The sequence below is a fragment of the Molothrus ater genome, chromosome 28 (genome assembly GCF_012460135.2).
Source record: "Molothrus ater isolate BHLD 08-10-18 breed brown headed cowbird chromosome 28, BPBGC_Mater_1.1, whole genome shotgun sequence".
Lineage (NCBI taxonomy): Eukaryota > Metazoa > Chordata > Aves > Passeriformes > Icteridae > Molothrus > Molothrus ater.
The window spans coordinates 1915011-1942035 of NC_050505.2; the positions used below are offsets into that span (position 1 = coordinate 1915011).

At 46.7% G+C, this 27025-nt stretch overlaps 1 protein-coding gene across 2 annotated transcripts in view; it reads right to left on the reverse strand.

Annotated features, from left to right (window-relative positions):
• Positions 1–27025, reverse strand: part of XPO7 (exportin 7) — a 62044-nt gene that overhangs the window by 14872 nt on the left and 20147 nt on the right. For both annotated transcript variants that reach the window (XM_036396621.2, XM_036396620.2), the window contains exons 6-21: positions 26382–26486; positions 24783–24948; positions 24220–24293; positions 23080–23199; positions 21760–21906; positions 19064–19236; positions 17684–17877; positions 15208–15313; positions 12055–12190; positions 10582–10655; positions 8757–8837; positions 7052–7115; positions 5716–5824; positions 3299–3405; positions 2468–2556; positions 774–881 (exon numbers count right to left, since the gene is read on the reverse strand). In XM_036396621.2, coding sequence (XP_036252514.1) covers positions 774–881; positions 2468–2556; positions 3299–3405; positions 5716–5824; positions 7052–7115; positions 8757–8837; positions 10582–10655; positions 12055–12190; positions 15208–15313; positions 17684–17877; positions 19064–19236; positions 21760–21906; positions 23080–23199; positions 24220–24293; positions 24783–24948; positions 26382–26486 — 1853 coding nt within the window. The remainder of the gene's footprint in view (positions 1–773; positions 882–2467; positions 2557–3298; positions 3406–5715; positions 5825–7051; positions 7116–8756; positions 8838–10581; positions 10656–12054; positions 12191–15207; positions 15314–17683; positions 17878–19063; positions 19237–21759; positions 21907–23079; positions 23200–24219; positions 24294–24782; positions 24949–26381; positions 26487–27025) is intronic.

The following is a 27025-nucleotide window of genomic DNA, read 5'->3' on the forward strand; positions in this document are numbered from 1 at the left end:
TACCTGTTCTAAATGGGAATTTGGGGATAAATGGGGAAAAAAGTGGGGAAAAAATGGGGATTTGGGGAAAACCATGAGGGGTTTGGGGGCAACAACCACACAGGGGGGGATGAAATGAGCCCTCCCAAGGCTCAGAATTCCATGGAATCCTGGATTTTTGGGAATCTCCTGCCTGTTCTAAATGGGAATTTGGGGTAAAATGGCGGCGGGGGGGGGAATGGGGATTTGATGGGGAGGATTTGGGGAGAAATTCAGGATTTGGGGAAAATCATGAGGGGTTTGGGGGCAACAACCACACGGGGGGGGGATGAAATAAACCCTTTCCAATGCTCAGAATTCCATGAAATTCTGGAGTTTTGGGAATCTCCTACCTGTTCTAAATGGGAATTTGGGGGGAAAATGGGGAAAAAATGGGGATTTGGTGAGGGGGAAATGGGGAAGAAATTGGGATTTGGGGAGAAAAGTGGGGATTTGGGGAAAATCATGAGGGGTTTGGGGGCAACAACCACACAGGGGGGGATGAAATAAACCCTTTCCAATGTTCAGAATTCCATGAAATTCTGGAGTTTTGGGAATCTCCTACCTGTTCTAAATGGGAATTTGGGGATAAATGGGGAAAAAAGTGGGATTTGGTGAGGGGGAAATGGGAAAAAATGGAGATTTGGGGAAAACCACGAGGGTTTTGGGGGCAACAACCACACGGGGGGGGGGATGAAATGAGCCCTCCCAAGGCCCAGAATTCCATGGGATTCCAGGTTTTTGGGAATTCCTACCTGTTGTGGACCAGCTCAGCCATGAGTTTGAGGACGGGCGTGGTGCAGGCGGGGTCGTGGTACCAGAGCTCGATGGCTCTCTGCAGGATGGGCATGTACGAGGGGTAACTGCCGGGGAAATTAAGGAATTCCCGCTTTTCCAGGCCACAGATTCCACGGGGACGCAACATTCCATAGGGCAGCAAGGCCGGGTGGGGCTCGGGGTCGCGCGAGGATGAAGTTTGGGGTTGGTTTTTTTTGGGGTTGTGATCGGTGGGTTTTGAATCGTGGAGAAAACGAGCGGAGGGGAGTTGCCAGGGAATGGGATTTCCAGAGGGCTCCTGGGATTCGGGATCAGGACTTGGGATCAGGATCAGGATGGGGATTGGAATCGGGATCAGGAGGATTTGGGATTAGGATTCAGGATTTGCGATGGGATCAAGATTGGAATCAGGATCAGGATCGGGATCCGAATCAGGATTTGGGATCAGGGTTGGGATCAGGACTGGGATCAGGATCAGGACTGGGATCAGGATCAGGATTTGGGATCGGGATTTGGGATCAGGATTTCGATCAGGATTTGGGATCAGGATTTGGATTTGGGATCAGGATCAGGACTGGGATCAGGATCAGGATTTGGGATCGGGATTTGGGATCAGGATTTCGATCAGGATTTGGGATGGGATCAGGATCAGGATTGGGATTTGGGATAGGATCAGGATTTGGGATCAGAATCAGGATTGGGGATCAGGATCAGGATTGGGATCAGGATCAGGACTGGGATCAGGATCGGAATCAGGATTTGGGATCTTGATCAGGATTCGGGATTTGGGATGGGATCAGGATTGGGATCTGGATCAGGATCGGGATCCGGATTTGGGATCAGGACAGGGATCCGGATTTGGGATGGGATCAGGATTTGGGATTGGGATTGGAATCGGGATTGGGATCAGGATCAGGATTTGGGATCTTGATCAGGATCTGGGATCGGGATCAGGGTTTGGGATCAGGGATCAGGATCAGGCTTTGGGATCAGGACCAGGGATCAGGATCAAGGTTTGGGATCAGGATCAGGGATTGGGATCAGGATCAGGGTTTGGGATCAGGATCAGGGTTTGGGATCAGGGTTTGGGATCAGGATCAGGGTTTGGGATCAGGATCAGGCTTTGGGATCAGGATCAGGATCAGGATCAGGGTTTGGGATCAGGAGCAGGGTTTGGGATCAGGATCAGGCTTTGGGATCAGGATTTGGGATCAGGATCAGGCTTTGGGATCAGGAGCAGGGTTTGGGATCAGGGATTGGGATCAGGATCAGGCTTTGGGATCAGGGATTGGGATCAGGATCAGGATTTCGATCAGGATTTGGGATGGGATCAGGATCGGGATTTGGGATAGGATCAGGATTTGGGATCAGAATCAGGATTGGGGATCAGGATCGGGATTGGGATCAGGATCAGGCTTTGGGATCAGGGTTTGGGATCGGGATCAGGGTTTGGGATCAGGATCAGGCTTTGGGATCAGCATCAGGGTTTGGGATCAGGATCAGGATCAGGATTAGGCTTTGGGATCAGGATCAGGGTTTGGGATCAGGATCAGGATCAGGATTAGGCTTTGGGATCAGGATCAGGGTTTGGGATCAGGACCAGGCTTTGGGATCAGGGTTTGGGATCAGGAGCAGGGTTTGGGATCAGGGATTGGGATCAGGATCAGGATACATCCACTCGAAGAGCATCATGAAGCTGGTCTTGGCGTTGAAGGCGAAGGCGATGCCCCGCAGGTCCCGCACCAGCCCCACCAGGGTGCGCTGGGGGACGGAATGAAATAAAATAAAATAAAATAAAATAAAATAAAATAAAATAAAATAAAATAAAATAAAATAAAATAAAATAAAATAAACAGAAAGGAATAAAATAAACAAAAATAGTACAAACGGAAATCAAATAAAAGAAATAGAAGGGAATAAAATAAAATGAAATGAAAAAATGGAATGGAATAAAATGAAATAGAACAAAGTGAAATAAAAGAAAATAAATAGAAAAAAATATAATAAAGATATAAGAGAGAATGGAATAAAGTAGAACAATAAAAAAGAGTAAAATTTAGGCAGCCACAATTCCAGAGCACACACGATCCCAATTCCCACTAAACTGATCCCAAGGGATTCAGGCACCCCCAGTTCCCATTAAACTGATCCCAATCTCCTCTGGACGGATCCCAAGGGATTCAGGCACTCCTAATTCCCATTAAACTGATCCCAATTCCCACTAAACTGATCCCAAGGGATTCAGGAACCCCCAATTCCCAATAAACTGATCCCAATTCCCTCTGGACCGATCCCAAGGGATTCAGGCACCCCAATTCCCACTAAACCGACCCCAATTCCCTCTGGACCAATCCCAAGGGATTCAGGCACCCCAATTCCCACCATTCCAGCTTTTCTCCCAGAGCTGGGCACAGCTCCCTGCTCCTCCTGCGTGCCCAAAGCCCCAAATCCCACGGAAAAGATCCCGGGAAAAGCAGGAAAATGGGAACTGGCCCTGGCTGACCTTGGCCTCCTGCTCGTTGAAGGAGTTGGTGCTGAACATCTGAGCCACGGTCTCGAAGGCAGCGGTGAGGGGCAGCATGAACTGCTCGTACTGATCCTCATCCTCCCCTGGAAAACAGGGAAAAACATGGAAAATCCATGGAAAAATCCATGGAAAAATCCCCCATGAGCTGCTCAAACTGGTCCTCATCCTCCCCTGGAAAACAGGGAAAAACATGGAAAATCCATGGGAAAATCCATGGAAAAATCCATGGGAAAATCCATGGGAAAATCCATGGAAAAATCCATGGGAAAATCCCTGGAAAAATCCCCCACAAACTGCTCGTACTGATCCTCGTCCTCCCCTGGAAAACAGGGAAAAACATGGAAAATCCATGGGAAAATCCATGGAAAAATCCATGGGAAAATCCCCCATGAACTGCTCGTACTGATCCTCGTCCTCCCCTGGAAAACAGGGAAAAATATGGAAAATCCATGGGAAAATCCATGGAAAAATCCATGGGAAAATCCATGGAAAAATCCCCCATGAGCTGCTCAAACTGGTCCTCATCCTCCCCTGGAAAACAGGGAAAAACATGGAAAAATCTATGGAAAAATCCATGGGAAAATCCATGGGAAAATCCATGGGAAAATCCATGGGAAAATCCCTGGAAAAATCCCCCATGTACTGCTCGTACTGATCCTCGTCCTCCCCTGGAAAACAGGGAAAAACATGGAAAAATCCATGGGAAAATCCATGGGAAAATCCATGGGAAAATCCCCCATGAACTGCTCAAACTGATCCTCATCCTCCCCTGGAAAACAGGGAAAAATATGGAAAAAACATGGAAAAATCCATGGAAAAATCCCTGGAAAAATCCCCCACAAACTGCTCAAACTGATCCTCGTCCTCCCCTGGAAAACAGGGAAAAACATGGAAAATCCATGGGAAAATCCATGGAAAAATCCATGGGAAAATCCCTGGAAAAATCCCCCACGAACTGCTCGTACTGATCCTCATCCTCCCCTGGAAAACAGGGAAAAATATGGAAAAAACATGGGAAAATCCCTGGAAAAATCCCCCATGAGCTGCTCAAACTGATCCTCATCCTCCCCTGGAAAACAGGGAAAAATATGGAAAAAACATGGAAAAATCCATGGAAAAATCCATGGAAAAATCCATCATGAACTGCCTGAACTGATCCTCATCCTCCCCTGGAAAACAGGGAAAAACATGGAAAAATCCATGGAAAAATCCATGGGAAAATCCCTGGAAAAATCCATGGGAAAATCCCTGGAAAAATCCCCCATGAACTGCTCAAACTGATCCTCATCCTCCCCTGGAAAACAGGGAAAAACATGGAAAAATCCATGGAAAAATCCATGGAAAAATCCATGGAAAAATCCCCCATGAACTGCTCAAACTGATCCTCATCCTCCCCTGGAAAACAGGGAAAAACATGGAAAAATCCATGGGAAAATCCATGGAAAAATCCATGGAAAAATCCATCATGAACTGCCTGAACTGATCCTCATCCTCCCCTGGAAAACAGGGAAAAACATGGAAAAATCCATGGGAAAATCCATGGGAAAATCCATGGGAAAATCCCTAGAAAAACCCCTCATGAACTGCTCAAACTGATCCTCATCCTCCCCTGGAAAACAGGGAAAAAACATGGAAAATCCATGGGAAAATCCCTGGAAAAATCCATGGGAAAATCCATGGAAAAATCCATGGAAAAATCCCTGGAAAAATCCCCCACAAACTGCTCAAACTGATCCTCATCCTCCCCTGGAAAACAGGGAAAAACATGGAAAAATCCATGGAAAAATCCATGGAAAAATCCATGGAAAAATCCCCCATGAACTGCTCCTACTGATCCTTGTCCTCCGGAGGACATGGAAAAATATTTAAAAATTATGGAAAAACATGGGAAATCCATGGAAAAACATGGAGAAAACATGGAAAATCTATGGAAAAATCCCCCATGAGCTGCTCAAACTGATCCTCATCCTCCCCTGGAAAACAGGGAAAAATCATGGAAAAATCCATGGGAAAATCCCCCATGAACTGCCTGAACTGATCCTCATCCTGCCCTGGAAATACATGGAAGAACTGGGGAAATCCACGGAAAATTTATCCCCAAATCTTGGTGGGATGGGAAATTGATCCTAAATCTTGTTGGGATGGCGAAGCTGATCCCCAATTTCGGGATGGAAAAATTTTTTTTCCCCCATTTTGGTGGGATGGGAAACTTTTCCCCCCATTTTTACGGGATAATTCTCCATTATTATCCAACCCCTATTCCTGGTTTTTCCTTTTCCCATTTGGGCTTTTCCCACCCCAACCCCTTTTACCTGGGTGAAGCTCCACCTCCATAAATCCCACAATCCAGTTGCCAAAAGCTGGAATTCTGTTGGAATTCCCGGGAAAAATACCTAAATCCACCATGAGGAGCCGTCCCAGGGCCGTGTAGAACGTGGTCCGACAGCGCATGTCCGTCAGGTTGGACTGGTTGTTGATTCCCAGGAAGGAAAAGTGCTCGCTCTGGAAAAGGAAAATTGGGATGAGATAACGAGGGAAGAGCTCCAGGAACAAATTCCCACATGGAAAAGTTGGGGTTTTTTTCCCAGGGAAAATCCGATGGGAAATGGAGAAACCTGGTGGAACCTCAAGGGTTTGTCCAAGCTGGGAAGGTCCGGCCTGAGATGGATCCTGAGCATCCAGAATTCCAAAATTCCACTGGGATTGATGGAATTCTGGAATTCTGGAACCTGCAGCATTCCCAGAGCCAGTAGGAGCTGCAAATCCCCAATTTTCTCCCTCCTGCTGAATTCCCAGGGGAATTCCAGGAATTCTGGCTCTGCCTCTGGGATGGGAATCCTTCAGGCTAATTCCTGGTTATTTTCCATGGAAAAATGTAATCCCAGGCTGGGAATTGGGGCTGAAGGCCCTGGGAATGCCTGGAAAACATCCCTGAACTCCAGGAATTCCTGAAAATGCCTGGAAATCATCCCTGAACTCCAGGAATGCTGGAAAAACATCCCTGAACTCCAGGAATTCCTGAAAATGCCTGGAAATCATCCCTGAACTCCAGGAATGCTGGAAAAACATCCCTGAACTCCAGGAATTCCTGAAAATGCCTGGAAATCATCCCTGAACTCCAGGAATGCTGGAAAAACATCCCTGAACTCCAGGAATGCCAGGAAAACATTCCAGGAATTGCCTGGAAAACCTCCCTTAATTCCAGGAATGCCTGGAAAACATCCTGGGAACTCTCCAGGAATTCCTGGGAAACATCCTGGAAATGCCTGGAAAACCTTGCTGGAAATGCCTGGAAAACCTCCCTTAATTCCAGGAATTCCTGGGAAACATCCTGGAAATCACCAATGAACTCCAGGAGTGCAAACCCTCTGGAAGTGCTGCTGGGGTTGGGAACATCATGGAATGGAATCCTGGAATGCTTTAGCTTGGAAGGGACCTTCAATCCCATCTTCCCCCCCCCACCCCAGGCTGGGAATTTCCCAGGAATGAGCCTGGATTTCATGGAAAACAGAAATCTTTGGGAATGGGAAGCACCACCAAACCCCAGCCCCTCAAAACCAAAGAATTCCACCAAAAAAAAAAAAAACCCAAAAAACCCTCAAACTTCCCCAAAAAATCCCATTTTCCAGAGGTTCCTCCAGCACCACAGAAACCCAGGGATGTTTGGAATTCCAAAGGGGATCCAGGCTGGAATTTTCCTGGGAATGAGGCAGGGGAGGGAGCGCTCACCGTGTGATTGTTGAGCATGAACTGCACGGCGCTGAGCTTCACCAGCTTCCGCACGCTGCTGTACGTGCAGGGGGTCAAGGAAGAGGCAGAACTCCTGGAATTCCTGGAATTCCTGGAAAAACCTTCCAGGGACAGGCTGGAAAAATGGGATTGGGCCTGGGTTACTCAGGAAATTGGGAAATTTTTGGTTTGTTCCAAGGATAACCCAAATTGTGCCAATCTCGCCTTGGGGAGATGTCCCAGAGAAAAACTCAGGGTCTGGAAGTTGTGGAATTCCTGGAAATTCTGGAATTCCTGGAAAACACTTCCAGGGCCAGGCTGGAAAAATGGGATTGGGCCTGGATTACTCAGGAAATTGGGAATTTTTTGGTTTTTTCCAAGGATCACCCAAATTTTGCAAATCTCGTCTTGGGGAGAGCCTCAGTGACCCCTGGGGAAAAACTCAGGGTGTGGATGTTGTGGAATTCCTGGAAATTCTGGAATTCCTGGAAATTCTGGAATTCCTGGGAAACACTTCCAGGGCCAGGCTGGAAAAATGGGATTGGGCCTGGATTACTGAGGAAGTTGGGAAATTTTTGGTTTTTTCCAAGGATCACCCAAATTTTGCAAATCTCGTCTTGGGGAGAGCCTCAGTGACCCCTGGGGAAAAACTCAGGGTCTGGAACTTCTGGAATTCCTGGAAAACACTTCCAGGGACATGCTGGAAAAATGGGATTGGGCCTGGATTACTGAGGAAGTTGGGAAATTTTTGGTTTTTTCCAAGGATAACCCAAATTGTGCCAATCTCGCCTTGGGGAGAGCCTCGGTGATCATTGGGGAAAAACTCAGGGTCTGGAACTTCTGAATTCCTGGAAATTCTGGAATTCCTGGAAAACACTTCCAGGGCCAGGCTGGAAAAATGGGATTGGGCCTGGATTACTGAGGAAATTGGGAATTTTATGTTTGTTTCAAGGATCACCCAAATTTTGCAAATCTTGGCTTGGGGAGAGCCTCAGTGACCCCTGGGGAAAAACTCAGGGTCTGGAAGTTGTGGAATTCCTGGAACTTGTGGAATTCCTGGAAAACACTTCCAGGGCCAGGCTGGAAGAACAGGATTTGGCTCAGGAAATTGGGAATTGCCTGGATTACTCAGGAAGTTGGGAATTTCATGTTTGTTCCATGGATAACCCAAGTTGTGCAAATCTTGCCTTGGGGAGAGCCTTGGTGACCTCTGGGAAAAAAATCTGGGCCTGGAATTCCTGGAATTCCCGGAAAACACTTCCAGGGCCAGGCTGGAAAAATGGGATTGGACCTGGATTATTCAGGAAGTTGGGAATTCTGTCTGGTTCTCAATACATTTGGAATTCTCTTCTGTTTGTTCCAAGGATAACCCAAACTGTGCAGATCTTGGTGTGGGGAAAAAACCCAGGAACTTCTGGAACTTGTGGAATTTGTGAAACCTCTGGAATTCCTGAGCTTGTGGAATTCCAGGAACTTGTGGAATCCCTGGAAAACCAGAACTGCAATCTGCCTGTGGAAGCTCAACTCCAAAGGAATTCTGAGCCACGATCACCAAAATTCAACATCCCCTGAGCCTCATCCCTCCCTCCTCTGCCCTCACTCCCAAAAATCTGAGGGAAAACCAGGAATGTGGGGCAGCTCCCATTCCAGCAGAACTTCTGGATGACTTTTCCCAAGGATTTGGGAGCCCTTCCCAAAAGGATATCCAATGGAGAGGTCGTTGAGCAGCTGCAGGGTCTTGGAGGTGATCGGCTCACAGCGGCCCCAGTACTTCAGGTTGGTGATGCTGGGAAGGAAAAACAAGGATCAGAGGGAATTTTCTGGGATTTTCCCAGGATTTTTCTGGGAGTTGTGGCTGATTTTCCCAGTTTTCTCATCTCCCAACGGCACGGGGCGTAAAATGGGGAGTAAAATCACCGGGTTCATGTTTGGTTGGGAAAAATGGCCTGTGGATATCCCAGATCCCAGGGGACAACACCTGGAATTCTGTGGGATTGGCTACAGCTGGAATTCTGTGGGATCCCAGCTTACACCTGGAATTCTGTGGGATTTGCTACAGCTGGAATTTGTGGGATTGATTACTGCTGGAATTCTGTGGGATCCCAGGACACACTTGCAATTTCTGGGATTGGTTACATCTGGGATTCTGTGGGATTGGTTACAGCTGGAATTCTCTGGGATCCCAGGTTACACCAGGAATTCTGTGGGATTGGTTACAGCTGGAATTTCTGGGATTGGCTACAACTGGAATTTGTGGGATTGGTTACAGCTGGAATTTCTGGGATTGGCTACAACTGGAATTCTCTGGGATCCCAGGTTACACCTGGAATTCTGTGGGACTGGCTGCCCTTGGAATTCTTTGGGATTGGCTGCACCTGGAATTCCTGGTATTGATTACTGCTGGAATTCTGTGGGATCCCAGGGCACACCTGCAATTTCTGGGATTGGTTACATCTGGGATTCTGTGGGATTGGCTGCACTTGGAATTCTGTGGGATTGGCTGCACCTGGAATTCCTGGGACTGATTACAGCTGGAATTCTGTGGGATCCCAGGTTACAGCTGGAATTCTGTGGGACTGGCTGCACTGGAATTTCTGGGATTGGTTATATGTGGAATTCCCTGGGATTCCAGGCCCCTGGGATTCTTTGGGATTGGCTGCACCTGGAATTGATTACATGTGGAATTCTGTGGGATTGGCTGCACTGGAATTTCTGGGATTGGTTATATGTGGAATTCCCTGGGATTCCAGGCCTCTGGGATTCTTTGGGATTGGCAGCACCTGGAATTTCTAGGATTGGCTACAACTGGAATTTGTGGGATTGGTTACAGCTGGAATTTCTGGGATTGGCTACAACTGGAATTCTCTGGGATCCCAGGTTACAGCTGGAATTCTGTGGGACTGGCTGCCCTTGGAATTCTGGGGGATTGGTTACAGCTGGAATTTCTGAGATTGTCTACACCTGGAATTCTGTGGGACTGGTTACACTGGAATTTCTGGGATTGGTTATACGTGGAATTCCCTGGGATTCCAGGCCCCTGGGATTCTTTGGGATTGGTTACACTGGAATTTCTGGGATTGGTTATACGTGGAATTCCCTGGGATTCCAGGCCCCTGGGATTCTTTGGGATTGGCTGCACTGGAATTTCTGAGATTGGCAGCACCTGGAATTTCTAGGATTGGCTAAAACTGGAATTTGTGGGATTGGCAGCACCTGGAATTCTGTGGTACTGGTTACACCTGGAATTCTGTGGGACTGGTTGCACCTGGAATTCTGTGGGACTGGTTACACCTGGAATTCTGTGGGATCCCAGGGTACACCTGGAATTCTGTGGGACTGGTTACACCTGGAATTCTGTGGGATTGGTTGCACCTGAAATTTTCGTGGCATTTTTGTGGCGTTTTTGGGGCATTTGGGAAATTCCATCCTAAACTCCCTGAGCTCCCTAAAGGCTTCCCTGGAGCAGCAGGAATCGCAGGTTTTTAGGGTGAGGAATCCCAGAATTCCTGGGAATCCTGCAGGACACTCACATCTTCCCGATGAACACGCTCAGCACCATGGTCTCATCGTTCAGCCCCAGCACCTCCGAGAGCCTCCGGTACAGCTGCCCCCCCAAAAAAAAAAAAACATGGAAAAAAGGCTTCCAAACTGCCAGGAAAACTGGGAATTCTCCCCAAAAAATCCGCTTTTCCCTCTCTGGAGAAGGGGATGTTGTGGGGTTTTCCCGTTGGGTTGATCCAATCCATCATAATCCTGATTTTTTTTCCTGATTTTTAATTTTATTTTTTTTGTCCTAGCAGCATGGCTTGACAGTAAGGAAGAAGGATTTGGGTTTTCCCAGGAATATTCCCCAAAAAAATGGGATAGAAATGTGCTCCACCTCCAAACACAGCCAGGATCCGAGTGGATTTCTCTGGAATTTTCAGCAGTTCCCAAATCCCTGGGAAGGGATTTGACCCCAATCCAATTTCTCCTCCAGGAAGGAACAGAAGCCAATCCCAGAGCAACATTCCCGGTTTTTTAAAATTGGAAAAATGGATTTCACATCCCAAAGCACAGCTACAAATCCCTGGGGATGAAGGGAATTCAGATTTATTCCCATTTTAAAACCAGGGAGAAGCTCAGGGGAGTGTTTGAGATGATCCCAGGAATAAAAAAAAATTGGGAAAAACCAAATCCAGGTCTCTAATTCCCAATATTCCCAACCCAGCTTAGTGTTTGGAAAGTAAAAATTTGGGAATAAATGAGGAAATCACACAAAGAAGGATTTAATTCCAGGTAAAATGAGGAGAAATCTTAGAAATGGGATTTAATTTCAGGAGAAATAACAGAAAATGGGATTTAATTCCAGGAAGAATCCCAGAAAATGGGATTTAATTTCAGGAGAAATCCCAGAAAATTTGATTTAATTCTGGGAGAAATCCCAGAAATGGGATTTAATTCCAGGAAGAATCCCAGAAAATGGGATTTAATTTCAGGAGAAATCCCAGAAAATGGGATTTAATTCTGAGAGAAATCCCAGAAAATGGGATTTAATTTCAGGAGAAATCCCAGAAAATGGGATTTAATTCCAGGAAGAATCCCAGAAAATGGGATTTAATTTCAGGAGAAATCCCAGAAAATGGGATTTAATTCTGAGAGAAATCCCAGGAAATGGGATTTAATTCCAGGAGAAATCCCAGGAAATGGGATTTAATTCCAGGAAGAATCCCAGAAAATGGGATTTAATTCCAGGAAGAATCCCAGAAAATGGGATTGAACTCGAGGTCAAATGAGGAGAAATCCCAGAAATGAGATTTAATTGCAGGTGAAATGAGAAGAAATCCCAGAAAATGGGATTTAACTCCAGATCAATGAGGAGAAATCCCAAAAACAGGCTTTATTTTGAGCAAACGTGATGAGAAATGACAGAAAATGGGGGTGAATTCCAGATAAAATGAGGAGAGGGGAGGAATGAAGGCTGCTTTTCCTGGGGAAAGGTGGGATTTGGGAATTTTGCCCACCTTGGAAGACTTCTGCACCTGGTCCCCGATGTAGATCTTGCGGAACTGCTCGAAGAAGCTGAGCATGGCCAGCTCCAGCTTCTCATTGCCCGCCTGGGCCAGGCGAGAGTCGGTGAGGTTCATCAGCTGCAGCACCCTGGAAAATGGGATGGGAATGGGAAAGGAAAGGGGAAAGGAAAGGGGAAAGGGGAAAGGGGAAAGGAAAGGGGAAAGGAAAGGAGGAAAGGAAAGGGGGAAAGGGGAAAGGAAAGGGGGAAGGAAAGGGGGGAAAGGAAAGGGGGAAAGGAAAGAGGGAAAGGAAAGGGGGAAAGGAAATGGGGGAAAGGAAAGGGGGAAAGGAAAGGGGGAAGGAAAAGGAGAAAAGGGGGAAAGGAAAGGGGGAAAGAAAGGGGGAAAGGGGAAAGGAAAGGGGGAAAGGAAAGGGGGGAAAAGGAAAGGGGGGAAAAGGAAAGGGGGAAAGGAAAGGGGGAAAGGAAAGGGGGAAAGGGGAAAGGAAAGGGGGAAAGGAAAGGGGGAAAAGGGGGAAAGGAAAGAGGGAAAGGAAAGGGAGAAAGGGGGAAAGGAAAGAGGGAAAGGGGGAAAGGAAAGGGGAGGAAAGGGGGAAAAGAAAGGGGGAAAGAGGAAAGGAAAGGGGAAAGGAAATGAGGAAAGGAAAGGGAGAAAAGGGGGAAAGGAAAGAGGGAAAGGAAAGGAGGAAAGGAAAGGGGGAAGGAAAGGGGGAAAGGGGGAAAAGGGGGGAAGGAAAGGGGGGAAAAGGAAAGGGGGAAAGGAAAGGGGGAAGGAAAGGTGGGGAAAGGAAATGGGGAAAGGAAAGGGGGAAAGGAAAGGGGGAAAGGAAAGGGGGAAAGGGGGAAAAGGGGGGAAGGAAAGGGGGGAAGGAAAGGGGGGAAGGAAAGGGGGAAAGGAAATGGGGAAAGAAAGGGGGAAAGGGGAAAGGAAAGGGGGAAAGGAAAGGGGGAAAAGGGGGAAAGGAAATGGGGAAAGGAAATGGGGAAAGGAAATGGGAAAAGGAAAGGGGAAGGAAAGGGGGAAAGGAAAGGGGGAAGGAAAGGGGGAAAGGGGAAAGGAAAGGGGGGAAAAGGAATGGGGGAAAGGGAAGGGGGAAAAGAAAGGGGGAAAAGGGGGAAAGGAAAGGGGGAAAAGGGGGAAAAGAAAGGGGGAAAGGGGGAAAGAAATGGTGGGGGGAAGTAGGAGAAACAGGGGGAAAGGCGTGAAGGAAAGAAGGGGGAAAACAGAAAAAGGGGGGAAAGAAGAGGAAAACCGGGAGAAAAGGAGGAGAAAAGAGGGGGAAAGATGGGGGAAAGAAGGGGGAAAACGAAAACAGGGGGAAAGAAGAGGAAAATGGGGGAAGTGGAAAAAAAGGGGGAGAAAAGTGGGGGGGAAAGAGGGGGGGAAAAGGGGAAGAAAAGAAATGGGGGGAGAAATGGAGGAAGAAATGGGGGAAAGAAATGGGGGAAGAATGGGAGAAAAGGGAAAAAGGGGAGAAGGGGAAAAAGGAGGGAAAAGGGGAAAAGGTGGACAAGGGAGAAGAAAGGGTTTTCTTTGTTAAAACCTGAATTTCCACTGGATTTCAACCCCAAAAATCCAGTTAATGACACGATAAAATCTGAACTTTCCAAGCCAAATATTCCCCAATAATTATTCCCAGTGGGAATATTCCCAATAATTCCCAGTGTTTCCAAACCCAATATTCCAAACAATTCTCAATATTTCCAAGCCTGATATTCCCAATAAGTCTCAGCATTTCCAAGTCCAATATTCCCACTGGGAATCAGCAGCAGCACCCAGGGCCCTCCATCCCTTTCCAGCCAGATTTCCCACTTGAATCAGAGCTGGAAAAATGGGAATAACGCTCTCCCAGCTTCCTGGGAATGGGATTTGCTGGAATATCCTGGATGGATTTGGCTGGGATATCCCAGGTGGGTTTTGCTGGAACATCCTGGATGAGTTTTGCTGGAATATCCCAGGTGGATTTCATGGAATATCCCAGGTGGATTTGGCTGGGATATCCTGGGTGGATTTAATGGAATATCCTGGGTGTGTTTTGCTGGGATATCCTGGATGGATTTTGCTGGAATTCCCAGGTGGATTTTGCTGGAATATCCTGGGTGTGTTTTGCTGGAATATCCTGGGTGGATTTAATGGAAAACCCTGGGTGGATTTAATGGAATATCCCAGGTGGTTTTTGCTGGAATATCCTGGGTGGATTTAATGGAAAACCCTGGGTGGATTTAATGGAATTCCCAGGTGGATTTTGCTGGAATTCCCAGGTGGATTTTGCTGGAATTCCTGGATGGATTTTGCTGGAATATCCCAGGTGGATTTTATTGGGATATCCCAGTGGATTTTATTGGGATATCCCAGTGGATTTTGCTGGAATTCCTGGATGGATTTTGCTGGAATGCCTGGGTGGATTTTGCTGGAATTCCCAGGTGGATTTTGCTGGGATATCCCAGTGGATTTTGCTGGAATGCCTGGGTGGATTTTGCTGGGATATCCCAGTGGATTTTGCTGGAATTCCTGGATGGATTTTCCTGGAATTCCTGGGTGGATTTTGCTGTAATATCCCAGGTGGATTTTATTGGGATATCCCAGTGGATTTTCCTGGAATTCCTGGGTGGATTTTGCTGGGATATCCTGGTGGATTTTCCTGGAATTCCCGGGTGGATTTTGCTGGGATATCCTGGTGGATTTTGCTGGAATTCCTGGATTTTCCTGGAATTCCCGGGTGGATTTTGCTGGGATATCCCAGTGGATTTTGCTGGAATTCCTGGGTGGATTTTGCTGGGATATCCTGGTGGATTTTCCTGGAATTTCTGGATTTTCCTGGAATTCCCGGATGGATTTTGCTGGGATATCCTGGTGGATTTTGCTGGAATTCCCAGGTGGATTTTGCTGGAATTCCTGGATTTTCCTGGAATTCCCAGGTGGATTTTGCTGGAATTCCTGGATTTTCCTGGAATTCCCGGGTGGATTTTGCTGGGATATCCCGGTGGGTTTTGCTGGAATTCCCGGGTGGATTTTCCTGGAATTCCCAGATGGATTCTCCTGGAATTCCCAGGTGGATTTTGCTGGAATTCCCGGGTGGATTTTGCTGGAATTCCCGGGTGGATTTTGCTGGAATTCCCGGATGCATTCCCTGGAGTTCCCTACCTGCAGACCAGCTCCCCGTCCATGGCGTCCTGCTCGTCCGTGCTGGCGAAGGACACGCGGCCGCCGATGACGGCGCCGATGATGTACACCAGCCACGTCAGCCGCCCTGGGGACACGCAGGGGACACGCAGGGGACACTGTCAGGGGCGCCACCCGCCCTGGGCACCCACAGCTGGCGCCCCGTGGCAAAAGAAATCCCAAATAAATTCATTTTTCCCAAAATAAATTCATTTTTCCCTTGGAAAAGTCATGGGTTTAGTGGCCGTGGGGTGAGGAACCTCATTCTGCCCTGGGGACACACAGGGGACACTGTCACAGTGCCACCCGCCCTGGGCACCCACAGCTGGCGCCCCGTGGCAAAAGAAATCCCAAATAAATTCATCTTTCCTCAAATAAATCCGTTTTTCCCTTGGAAAAGTCCCATTTTTAGTGGCTGCAGGGTGAGGAAGCTCATTCTGCCCTGGGGACACGCAGGGGACACTGTCACAGTGCCACCCACCCTGGGCACCCACAGCTGGCACCGTGCAGCAAAAGAAATCCCAAATAAATTCATTTTTCCCAAAATAAATCCATTTTTCCCTTGGAAAAGTCATGGGTTTAGTGGCCATGGGGTGAGGAACCTCATTCTGCCTTGGGGACACACAGGGGACACTGTCACAGTGCCACCCGCCCTGGGCACCCACAGCTGGCACCCCGTGGCAAAAGAAATCCCAAATAAATCCATTTTTCTCCCCAAAATAAATCCGTTTTTCCCTTGGAAAAGTCATGGTTTTAGTGGCCATGGGGTGATGAACCTCGTCCTCTCCTGGGACACACAGGGGACATTTTCAGAGCTGTCACCTCCCCTTTTAGAGGCCATCTTGCACAAAATAAATCCATTTTTCTCCCCAAAATAAACCAAGTTTCCCCAAATAAATAAATTTTTCCCTTGGAGAAGTCTCAGTTTTAGTGGCCGTGGGGTGAGGAACCTCATTCTGCCCTGGGGACACGCAGGGGACACTGTCACAGTGCCACCTGCCCTGGGCACACACAGCTGGCACCGTGCAGCAAAAGAAATCCCAAATAAATCCATTTCCTCCCAAATGAATCCATTTCCTCCCAAATGAATCCATTTTTCCCCTGGAAAATGGAATGAGCTGCAGGACAGCACCATCTCCAGCCAGTGAGGAGGGTAAATCCACACCCAGAGCCCAGAGCAGGGAAATGAGGGATGGGATTGATGGGATGGGATTGATGGGATGGGATTGATGGGATGGGATGGGATGGGATGGGATGGGATGGGATTGATGGGATCCACAGGATGGGATGGGGAACACCTTCATAACTCTGACAGGAAGGCAAGGAAATATCCTGAATTTCCCCAAATCCTGGCAATCCCTCCCCTTGGCAGGGATTCTCCAGGAACAAACACCTCATGGCCAGGCTGACCCTCCTGCACAGCCAGGCCCATGGGGCTGGTGCTGGAGCGCTGACAGGATGGGATACACAGGATTTGGGATCCATGGGATAGGACTGGGATCCATGGGATGGGATTTGGATCCATGGGATGGGATTGGGATCAATGGGATGGGATTGGGACCCATGGGATGCGATTTGGATCAATGGGATGGGATTGGGATCCGTGGGATGGGATTTGGGATGGGATTGGGATCCATGGGATGGGATTTGGATCAATGGGATGGGATTTGGATCAATGGGATGGGATTAGGATGCATGGGATGGGATTGGGATCCATGAGATAGGATTGGGATCCATGGGATGGGATTTGGATCAATGGGATGGGATTTATGATAAGATTGGGATTGATGGGATGGGATGGGCAGCACTGAACAGGGAACCCCTCCCAAGGAGCAACCACGCCATCCCTCCCCTCAGCAGGGATCTCCCAGGCCAGTTCCTTTGGGCAGGAGCCCCCATTCCCTGTCCAGGCTGACCTTCCTGCACGGCCAGGTCCATGGGGCTGGTGGTGCCATGGATGGGGTGGGATCCATGGGATGGGATTGGGATGGGATGGAATGGGATGGGATTGGGATCCATGGGACGGGATTGGCATAGGATGGGATGGGATTTATGATAGGATTGGGATCCATGGGATGGGATAGGATTGGGATCCATGGGATGGGATGGGATGGGATTTATGATAGGATTGGGATCCATGGGGTGGGATAGGATTGGGATCCATGGGGTGGGATGGGATGGGATGGGATTTATGATAGGATTGGGATCCATGGGATGGGATAGGATTGGGATCCATGGGATGGGATGGGATGGGATGGGATTTATGATAGGATTGGGATCCATGGGATGGGATAGGATTGGGATGGGATGGGATGGGATGGGCAGTAGTGGATAGGGAACCCCTCCCAAGGAGCAGCCACACCACAGGGAGGGATGCACAGAGGGATGCTTCCCCTCAGCAGGGATCTCCCAGGCCAGTTCCTTTGGGCAGGAGCCCCCATCCCCTGTCCAGGCTGACCTTCCTGCACGGCCAGGTCCATGGGGCTGGCGCTGGCGCTCTGCAGCAGCTCCTGGTAGGACTGGGCGGCCTGGTCGAAGAGCTGCACCAGCAGCGCGCACGTCTTCTCGTACTCGCAGCGCCCGATGGTGGACAGCTGGTCCAGCTGCTGCTGCACCAGCCCCGTGTCCTCCAGAGGGTCCTCCAGGCCATCCCTGCACAAAGCACACGGAAAATGGAGAAGGGAAGTCCCAGGAGCAGCAGCTCCCTGGTTTTACTGCCAGGGGTGTTGGAAATGCAGGTTAGAATTCACACAATTGTGGAATGATTTGGTTTTCCCCACGGAATTTGGGTTGGAAAAGGTTTCAAGCACCTTCTGGACAACATCTTTAATGGCCTGCTTGCCAAATTAACCAGGAATTTAAGGACACACTGCTGGGAGCAAATTCCCAGTGCTGCCAGAGGGAAAAAAAGGAAAACAAAGCAGGGAGTTACAATTTATGTTGGTTAAGTTTTTCCCTCAGAATTTGGGTTGGAAAAGGTTTCAAGCACCTTCCATTGGACAATATCTTTAATGACCTGTTTGCCAAATGAACCAGGAATTTCAGGGCACACTGTTGGGAGCGAATTCCCAGTGCTTCCAGAGGGAAAGGAGAAGGAAAACAAAGCAGGGAGCTGTGATTTGTGTTGTTTAAGTTTTTCCCACAGAATTTGGGCTGGAAGGATTTAAAGCTCAGTTCCTTCCACCTTCCACTCGCCTTTAATGGTCTGGGTGCTAAATTAAGCAAGAATTTCAGAGCACATTGTTGGGAGTAAATTCCCAGTGCTTCCAGAGGGAAAAAAGAATGAAAACAAAGCAGGGAGTTGTGATTTGTGTTGTTTAACTCAAGTTTTTCCCACAGAATTTGGGTTGCAAGGGGTTTCAAGCACCTTCCATTGGACAACATCTTTAATGGCCTGCTTGTCAAATTAACCAGGAATTTCAGGGCATACTGTAGGGAGCAAATTCCCAGTACTTCCAGAGGGAAAAAAGAAGGAAAACAAAGCAGGGAGTTAGAATTTGTGTTGTTTGATTTAAGTTTCTCCCACAGAATTCGGGCTGGAAGGGTTTAAAGCTCAGCTTGCTGCACCTTCCACTGGCCTGGTTGCCAAATGAACCAGGAATTTCAGGGTATACTGTTGGGAGCAAATTCCCAGTGCTTCCAGAGGGAAAAGAGAATGGAAACAAAGCAGAGAGTTGTGATTTGTGTTGGAAAAAACTTAAATCCCAGCCCATCCTGGCCTGTGCCATGGGCAGGGCCACCTCAGCCATGTCCTCTCCAGGGGGAACACCCTCACCCTCCCCAGCCTTCCCAGCCCCAGGAGCATCAGCAGAAGCTGCCAGGTGTGGGATGGCCTCACCTGAGGATGATGTGCACGGATTCCAGGCGGGAGGTGATGTAGGCTTTGGTCACCTCGGGCGTGTAGGTCTCCAGCATGTGCGGCTCCGTGGCCTTCACGTAGGGCACGGACGCCGCCAGGCGCTGCCACAGGCTCAGCAGGTAGTGCACACTGTTGGGAGCAAATTCCCAGTGCTTCCACAGGGAAAAGAGAAGGGAAACAAAGCAGGGAGTTATGATTTGTGCAGTTTGACTTGAGTTTTTCCCTCAGAATTTGTCCTGGAAGTGTTTAATGCTCAGCTCGCTGCACCTTCCATTGGCCTTTAATGGCCTGGTTACCAAATTAGCCAGGAATTTCAGAGCACACTGATGGGACAAAATTCCCAGTGCTTCCACAGGGAAAAGAGAAGGAAAACAAAGCAAGGTGTTATGATTTGTGCAGTTTGACTTGAGTTTTTCCCACAGAATTTGTCCTGGAAGTGTTTAATGCTCAGCTCGCTGCACCTTCCATTGGCCTAGTGGCCAAATTAGTCAGGAATTTCAGGGCACATTTTCGGGAGTAAATTCCCAGTGCTTCCAGAGGGAAAAGAGAAGGAAAACAAAGCAGGGAGTTATGATTTGTGCTGTTTGACTTGAGTTTTTCCCACAGAATTTGTCCTGGAAGTGTTTAATGCTCAGCTCGCTGCACCTTCCATTGGCCTTTAATGGTCTGGTTACCAAATTAGCCAGGAATTTCAGAGCACACTGTTGGGAGCAAATTCCAAGTGATTCCAGAGGGAAAAGGGAAGGAAAACAATCCAGGAACATACAATTTGTGCTGTTTAAGTTTTTCCCACAGTATTTGGGTTGCAAGGGGTTTCAAGTTCAGCTCATTGCACCTTCCATTGGCCTTTAATGCCCTGGTTGCAAAATTAACCAGGAATTGCAGGGCACATTGTTGGGAGCAAATTCCCAGTGCTTCCACAGGGAAAAGAGAAGGAAAACAAGCCAGGGAGTTGTGATTTGTGTTGTTTGATTCAAGTTTTTCCCTCAGAATTTGGGTGGGAAGGTGTTTAAAGCTCAGTTCCTTCCACCTTCCACTGGTTACCAAATTAGCCAGGAATTTCAGAGCACACTGCTGGGGGAAAATTCCCAGGGCTTCCAGAGGGAAAAAAGAAGGAAAACAAGGAAAGGAGTTACAATTTGTGTTGTTTGATTCTAGTTTTTCTCACAGAATTTGAGCTGGAAGGGGTTTAAACCTCAGCTCGCTGCACTTTCCATTGGCCTAGTGGCCAAATTAGTCAGGAATTTCAGGGCACATTTTCAGGAGTAAATTCCCAGTGCTTCCAGGGGGAAAAAAAGAAGGAAAACAAAGCAAGGTGTTATGATTTGTGTTGTTTGACTCGAGTTTTTCCCACAGAATTTGGATTGGAAGTGTTTAATGCTCAGCTCGCTGCACCTTCCATTGGCCTTTAATGCCCTGGTTGCTAAATTAACCAGGAATTGCAGGGCACATTGTTGGGAGCAAATTCCCAGTGCTTCCAGAGGGAAAAGAGAAGGAAAACAAGCCAGGGAGTTACAATCTGTGTTGTTTGATTCAAGTTTTTCCCTCAGAATTTGGGTGGGAAGATGTTTAAAGCTTAGCTCCTTCCACCTTCCACTGGTGGCCAAATTAACTAGGAACTTCACAGCACACTGTTGGGAGAAATTTCCCAGTGCTTCCAGAGGGAAAAGAGAAGGAAAACAAATTAAAGAGTTATGATTTGTGCTGTTTGACTTGAGTTTTTCCCTCAGAATTTGGGTTGGAAGGTGTTTAAAGCTCAGTTCCTTCCACTGGCCTCATAACTAAATTAACCAGGAATTTCAGGGCACGCTGCAGGGAGTAAATTCCCAGTGCTTCCAGGGGGGAAAAAAGAAGGAAAACAAATCAAGGAGTTATGATTTGTGCTGTTTGACTTGAGTTTTTCCCTCAGAATTTGAGCTGGAAGGTGTTTAATGCTCAGCTTGGTGCAGCTTCCACTGGCCTTTAATGGCCTGTTGCTAAATTAATGAGGAATTTCAGAGCACATTGTTGGAAGTAAATTCCCAGTGCTTCCAGAGGGAAAAGGGAAGGAAAATAAACCAGGGAGTTATGATTTGTATTGTTTGACTTGAGTTTTTCCCACAGAATTTGGATTGGAAGAGGTTTAAAGCTCAGCTTGTTGCACCTTGCACTGGCCTGGTTGCCAAATGAACCAGGAATTTCAGGGCACACGTGGACCTGAGTCCTTCCCAGCACTCAGAAAACACTGGGAGATAATCCCAAATTCCCAGGACATGCAGCTGAATCCCAGGCCTCCCCCAGCTCCCACACACTGCACAGCCTGAGCTGCTTCCCAGGAATTCCAATTCCACAAACAAAGGAATTTGTTTTTAAACCTTCTCCCATGCAGGGCTGTGGTTGTGAGCTGTACACACAGCTGGAAAACTCAGTGGAAATATCCATGATATTCCAATTCCTCCCAATCCCCCTGAGCGCATTACAACAGTGAAGTGAGACAGAATCCTAAAAATAAACCTTATTTAACACGGTTTTTTTTATTCCCTGCTATGATATGGAAAAGCCTCTGGAGGCATGGCAACAACTCTGCCTTCCCACATGGATTCCATTCAGGATTTCAGAGGATGATCCATGAAGGATTTCTGTAAAAATTAATTCCCTGTTTTCCAGAGAATGCAAAGGGCAGGGAAGGGCTGTACCTGCAGGCTGGTGACGGTGAAGTTGGCGATGAGCCGGATCACCTCGGGGTAGTTCTCCACCTTCACCAGTTCTCCCAGTTGGTAATTGCTTTTCAACCGGGCCAGCAGCCGGCAGAACTCGTGGTAATTGTTGGGGTCTGACAAACTCTGAGGGGACAGAAAGAGGAGGGGAATTCAGGAGCAGCTCTGCTGTCCCCTGCCACAGGCTGGGATGGATCACCATGGAATCGGAGAGAGCTGCAACAACAAGCCCAAGCTCCCAACAAATCCCACCCTGCCCATTAAACCAGGTCACCAATTGCCACATTTCCTGGTTTTTGGGCATTTCCAGGGATGCTTCCAGTCCTTAAAAACCCTTCCAATAGAGAATTGTTCCTACAGGAGGAGTTCTGCTCTCCCCTGCCAGAGGCTCAGATCATCATGGAATTGGAGACAGCTCCAACAACAAGCCCAAGCTCCCAACAAATCCCACTCTGCCCAGTCAGCAATTGCCACATTTACTTGTTTTGGGATGGTTCCAGCCCTTAAACACTCTTCCAATGGAGAAACTGTTTCTACAGGAGCAGCTCTGCTGTCCCCTGCAGAGACAGGGGGAGCTCTGTCTGAGAGAGCTCAGAGCTCCACCAAATCCCACTCTGCCCATTAAACCAGGTCAGCAATTGCCATATTTCCTGGTTTTTGGGATGGTTCCAGTCCTTAAACACTCTTCCAATGGAGAATTGTATCTACAGGAGCAGCTCTGCTGTCCCCTGCCAGAGGCTCAGATCATCTTGGAATCGGAGAGAGCGCCAACAAGAAGCCCAAGCTCCCCACAAATCCCATTCTGACCAGCCAGCAATTGCCACATTTCCTGGTTTTTGGGCACTTCCAGGGATGCTTCCAGTCCTTAAAAACCCTTCCAATGGAAAAATTGTTCCCACAAGAGCAGCTCTGCTGCCCCATACCAGAGGATCAGATGGATCATCACAGAATCAGAGAGAGCTCCAAGAACAAGCTCCCAACAAAACCCACTCTGCCCATTAAACAAGGTCAGCAATTGCCACATTTCCTGGTTTTTGGGCATTTCCAGGGATGCTTCCAGTCCTTAAATACCCTTCCAATAGAGAAATTCTTCTTATATCCACCATAAGCCTTCCTTGGCCGTGGAATGGTGGGAAAGGGGAAGAGGAGAACAACGCTGCACTTTGCCAAGTGTCCAAGTGGGATGTGAAAAAGGATTTTTTCAATGAAATGTCTTCCATGAAATCCATGAAAAGGATATTTTGGGATGAAATGTGCTGGACAGGATGCACAGACTCATCTCCTCCCTGGAACACTCACCTGGGGGTTTTCCAGTATCCGTTTCACTCCATCCACCAGGTGAGATAAGAACTTTGCCCTCTCGGCGTTGTTGAAGAGGGAGCGGCGCACGGAGGCGATCTGCACCAAGCAGGATAAAACCTGCCAGGACACAGAAAAACGGGAATAAACACAAAACCAGGGATGAAAACGAGGAAATGAAGAATTTTCCCCCTCATGACACGAGCAGGGATTGAGGTTTGGTGCTCCTTTAGGGACCAAACAACTCCTTGGTCTCCGCAGAGGAGAAAGAAATCACAGCACCCAAAGCAACAGCTCCATCCCAAAAATCACAGAATTATGGAATTCCTGAGGTTGGAAAAGCCTTCCAAGGTCAGAGCCCAACCTTTGATCCCCACCTTGGCACCCAGCCCAGAGCTCTGAGTGCCATGTCCAGGCTTTCCCTGGACACCTCCAGGGATGGGGATCCCAATGGAATAATTTCAGATTTCCATTCAAAAAAAGGATTCTCACATCTCAGGTCTCTCCTGAATATTTATGGCTTGAAATTCAGGATTAGCCATTAACTCTCCACCAGAATAAGTGGAGTCTCCACAGAAAAATTCTTTCTGAAGGCCCTTCCCTCTCAGCCTTGTTGTCACTGAGCTTTAATGATGGGAAATATTTCTCAGATGAATGCCTGAAAGGCCTTTTTAAATTATTTTTCCAGAAGAGATAATAAACTTTTTATTTTTTCCAGAAGAAATAATTCAACTTTTTACTTTTCAAGAAGAAATAATCCAACTTTTAGCTCAGTTGTGTTCTTGGCTCTTTCATCCCAAATGGACATGGCCTCATTTGGAAGGCTGGAAGGAGAAATTTCATTCCTGGGGGGTGTTCCCAGGTTTGCTCCCCTATTCCTGGTGTGGTTTTAGGACTTGGTTTGGGAATAGCAGGAGCTGCTCCCTCAAGGGGATGAGCAAACAGGAGATTCCAAGATGGGTGAGGAGAAAGGAGGTTGGAATTCCAGCAAAAAAAGTGCTTTTAGGGAAAATCCAACCTCGGAGATGCTTCAAAACTCTCAGCAGCATTTGGACACTTCAGCATAACCTGGGGTATCTGAATCCCCAGGAAATCGCCCAGAGGAATCCTAAAATCAAGGAAAATAAACCCTGGACTTACCAGAGGAGAAAATGAAGGAGGGATGGAATGATAAAGATCAAAAAACAACTGAAGGGTCGAAGAATCCAAGAATGCTGCAAGAGAAAAGAGGATTTTACCTCCATTTACAGCTTCCCACAGGTCTAATCCTTATTTTACCACCCGTGGCACATGGATTTGTCACACCAAAGCACCACAATCCCGAGAAAAACTCTCCCAGGATTTTGTATTTTTAAGGCAAATGCCTTTCCTAGAAATTGAGTCACCCACTGGCGCTTGGAACTGGGAGAAAATGACAGGAAGGTATTTTAAGAACACAATCTGTGCCTGTCAAATGCCTGCTGAGAACAGCAGGATGTGGGAAAAAGGTGCCAAGTTATTCCCTGTTTTTTCTTTAAACCCATTTTCCCTGGTTTTTGGAATGAGAGGTGAAAGACTGGAAGGGAAAAGGGGTTTTAAAAACAACATAAAATTCCCCAGAAAAGAATCAGGTGGCTTTAGGGCTGAGTTTAACCTCTGGCTTTGCAAAGCTGGGGTTCATTTCTGAAAAAGCAAAGATTGGAGCATTTTCCAGGTGGGATCACCTGATCTCCAACTGGTTGGGATCTGCACAGTGCAAAGATCATCCGAGGACTCGTCCGTGGAGGTGCCGATGAAATCGAAGTTCAGGCAGTTGTGGGTGAGCTTGAGGAGCTGCATCAGCAGCCCGTGCTGGCTCTCATCGTTCAGGTTCAGGTTCTTCCCAGAAGCCTGTGGAAAACGTGGAGTGAAGGCAGGGAAATGGGAAAAAAAAAAAAGCAAAATAAAAAATCCAAGTGGCAGCCGAATTTAGGCAGGATTTTATTCGAGGGGTTTTGTGGAACAAGCAACGGGTGTGGTTTTATAGGTAGGGAGGCATAATTAAAATAAATAAAAAGAAATAAAAGAAATCTATTCCAGCATAAATAAAACCCCAGAATTTTTCCAGAACAGGAATAAGAGGGAGCATTGCCATGTTCCTCCCTGAACTACACAGGGATGAGGACTGAGGGATCCAGGACATCATGGAATTCTGTGGAATTCCATGGAATTCCTGCGCTCCCACTCCCAAGGGAATGAGGAAAACTGGGATAAAACTGGGACAAGGATTTATTTCTCAAAGATATTTAAAATGATATTTAAAATGGAAACCCAAATTCTCCTTTGTTTCCTGATGCTTTAAGCCAGGGAACTTTAACCCCAGTATCAGGATCCAGGGATTTATTTGCAGCTGGAATTGTAGAGAAGAGTTTAATTTCTGGGTTTATTTTCTATATATCACCTAAAATTATATATATATATATATATATATATTTTTAGGTAAATAATATATATACATATATACACATACATATATATACATATATATATATATACACACCTAAATAAAATCTATGTAATATGTATTATTTAAATAAAATCTATTTATTAATATCAATTTCTTTAGGAAGAAGAACTTCCTTAATTAATCAATTTTTTCCCTGAGAAACAACAGGGAACTTTAACCCCAGGTTCCGGATCTAGGGATTTATTTGCAGCTGGAATTGTAGAGAAGAGTTTGATTTCTGGGTTTATTTTCTATATATCACCTAAAAATATATATATATATATATATATATATATTTTTTTTTTAGATAAATAATATATATACATATATATACATACATATTTATACATACATATATATACATACATACATATATATATATATATATACACCTAAATAAAATCTATGTAATATGCATTATTTAAATAAAGTCTATTTATTAATATCAATTTCTTTAGGAAGAAGAACTTCCTTAATTAATCAATTTTTTCCCTGAGAAACAACAGGGAACTTTAACCCCAGGCTCAGGATCTAGGGATTTATTTGCAGCTGAAATTGTAGAGAAGAGTTTGATTTCTCTATTTTCTACTCATTATTTAATTAAAATCTATTTAATATTTCTTATTTAAAGAAAGTCTATTAAATATGTATTATTTAAATAAAAATTATTTATTAATATAGATTTCTTCAGAAAGAAAAACTTCCTTAATGAATCAATTTTTTCCTTGAAGAACAACCCAAAACCAGCATTTTTTAGGACACAGGAAGGAATTTCACCCCAACATTCCACTTCCCAAAAAAAAAAAAAAAAAAAAAAAGCTTCCCAAACTTTCCTTACCTGTTTCAGTAAACTGCAGGACAGGGTGAAAATATCAAATAAAGAGGAATCTCGGAAGGAAGAGGCGATTTTCCTGTGCTTGGTCAGGGGGTGGGTGGTGTCTGCCTGCAGGGGAGAGAAGCCGGGCTCAGAGCTCCTGGGGTCACAGCAGGAAAAGCAGGAAAAGCAGCAGGAATCCCAGGAAATCCAGGTTTCCCTCCCCAAAATCAGCAGGATGCAATTCCCCAAATTTTCCATGGAAAAATCCACATTCCTGGTGTTGTATTTATAAAGCTGGGCTGGGTTTATTCCCAATTTATTCCTTCAATCTTTGCCCAAAACAGCAGCAAAAATGGGGTTTTTTTTGGGATTTTAGGAATGGGAACTCCAAAGGGTTCAATCCCTCCTGGAGCTGCTGGGCAGAAAAGAATAAACAGCAGGAATTCAAATTCCAGCTAGAAAAGGGAACTGGAAGGAGTTATCCAGGTTGGACTTTGCTGGTTTATGGCATAAATTCCAGTCCTGGATCTGCCACTGGAGCCCAGAGCTGGGGAACAGCAAAACTCAGATTTTTTTCCTCATGAAAAGGGGAAAAATGAAGGAAAATATCAAATAAAGAGGAATCACAAAGGAAGAGGCGATTTTCCTGGGCTTGGTCAGGGGGT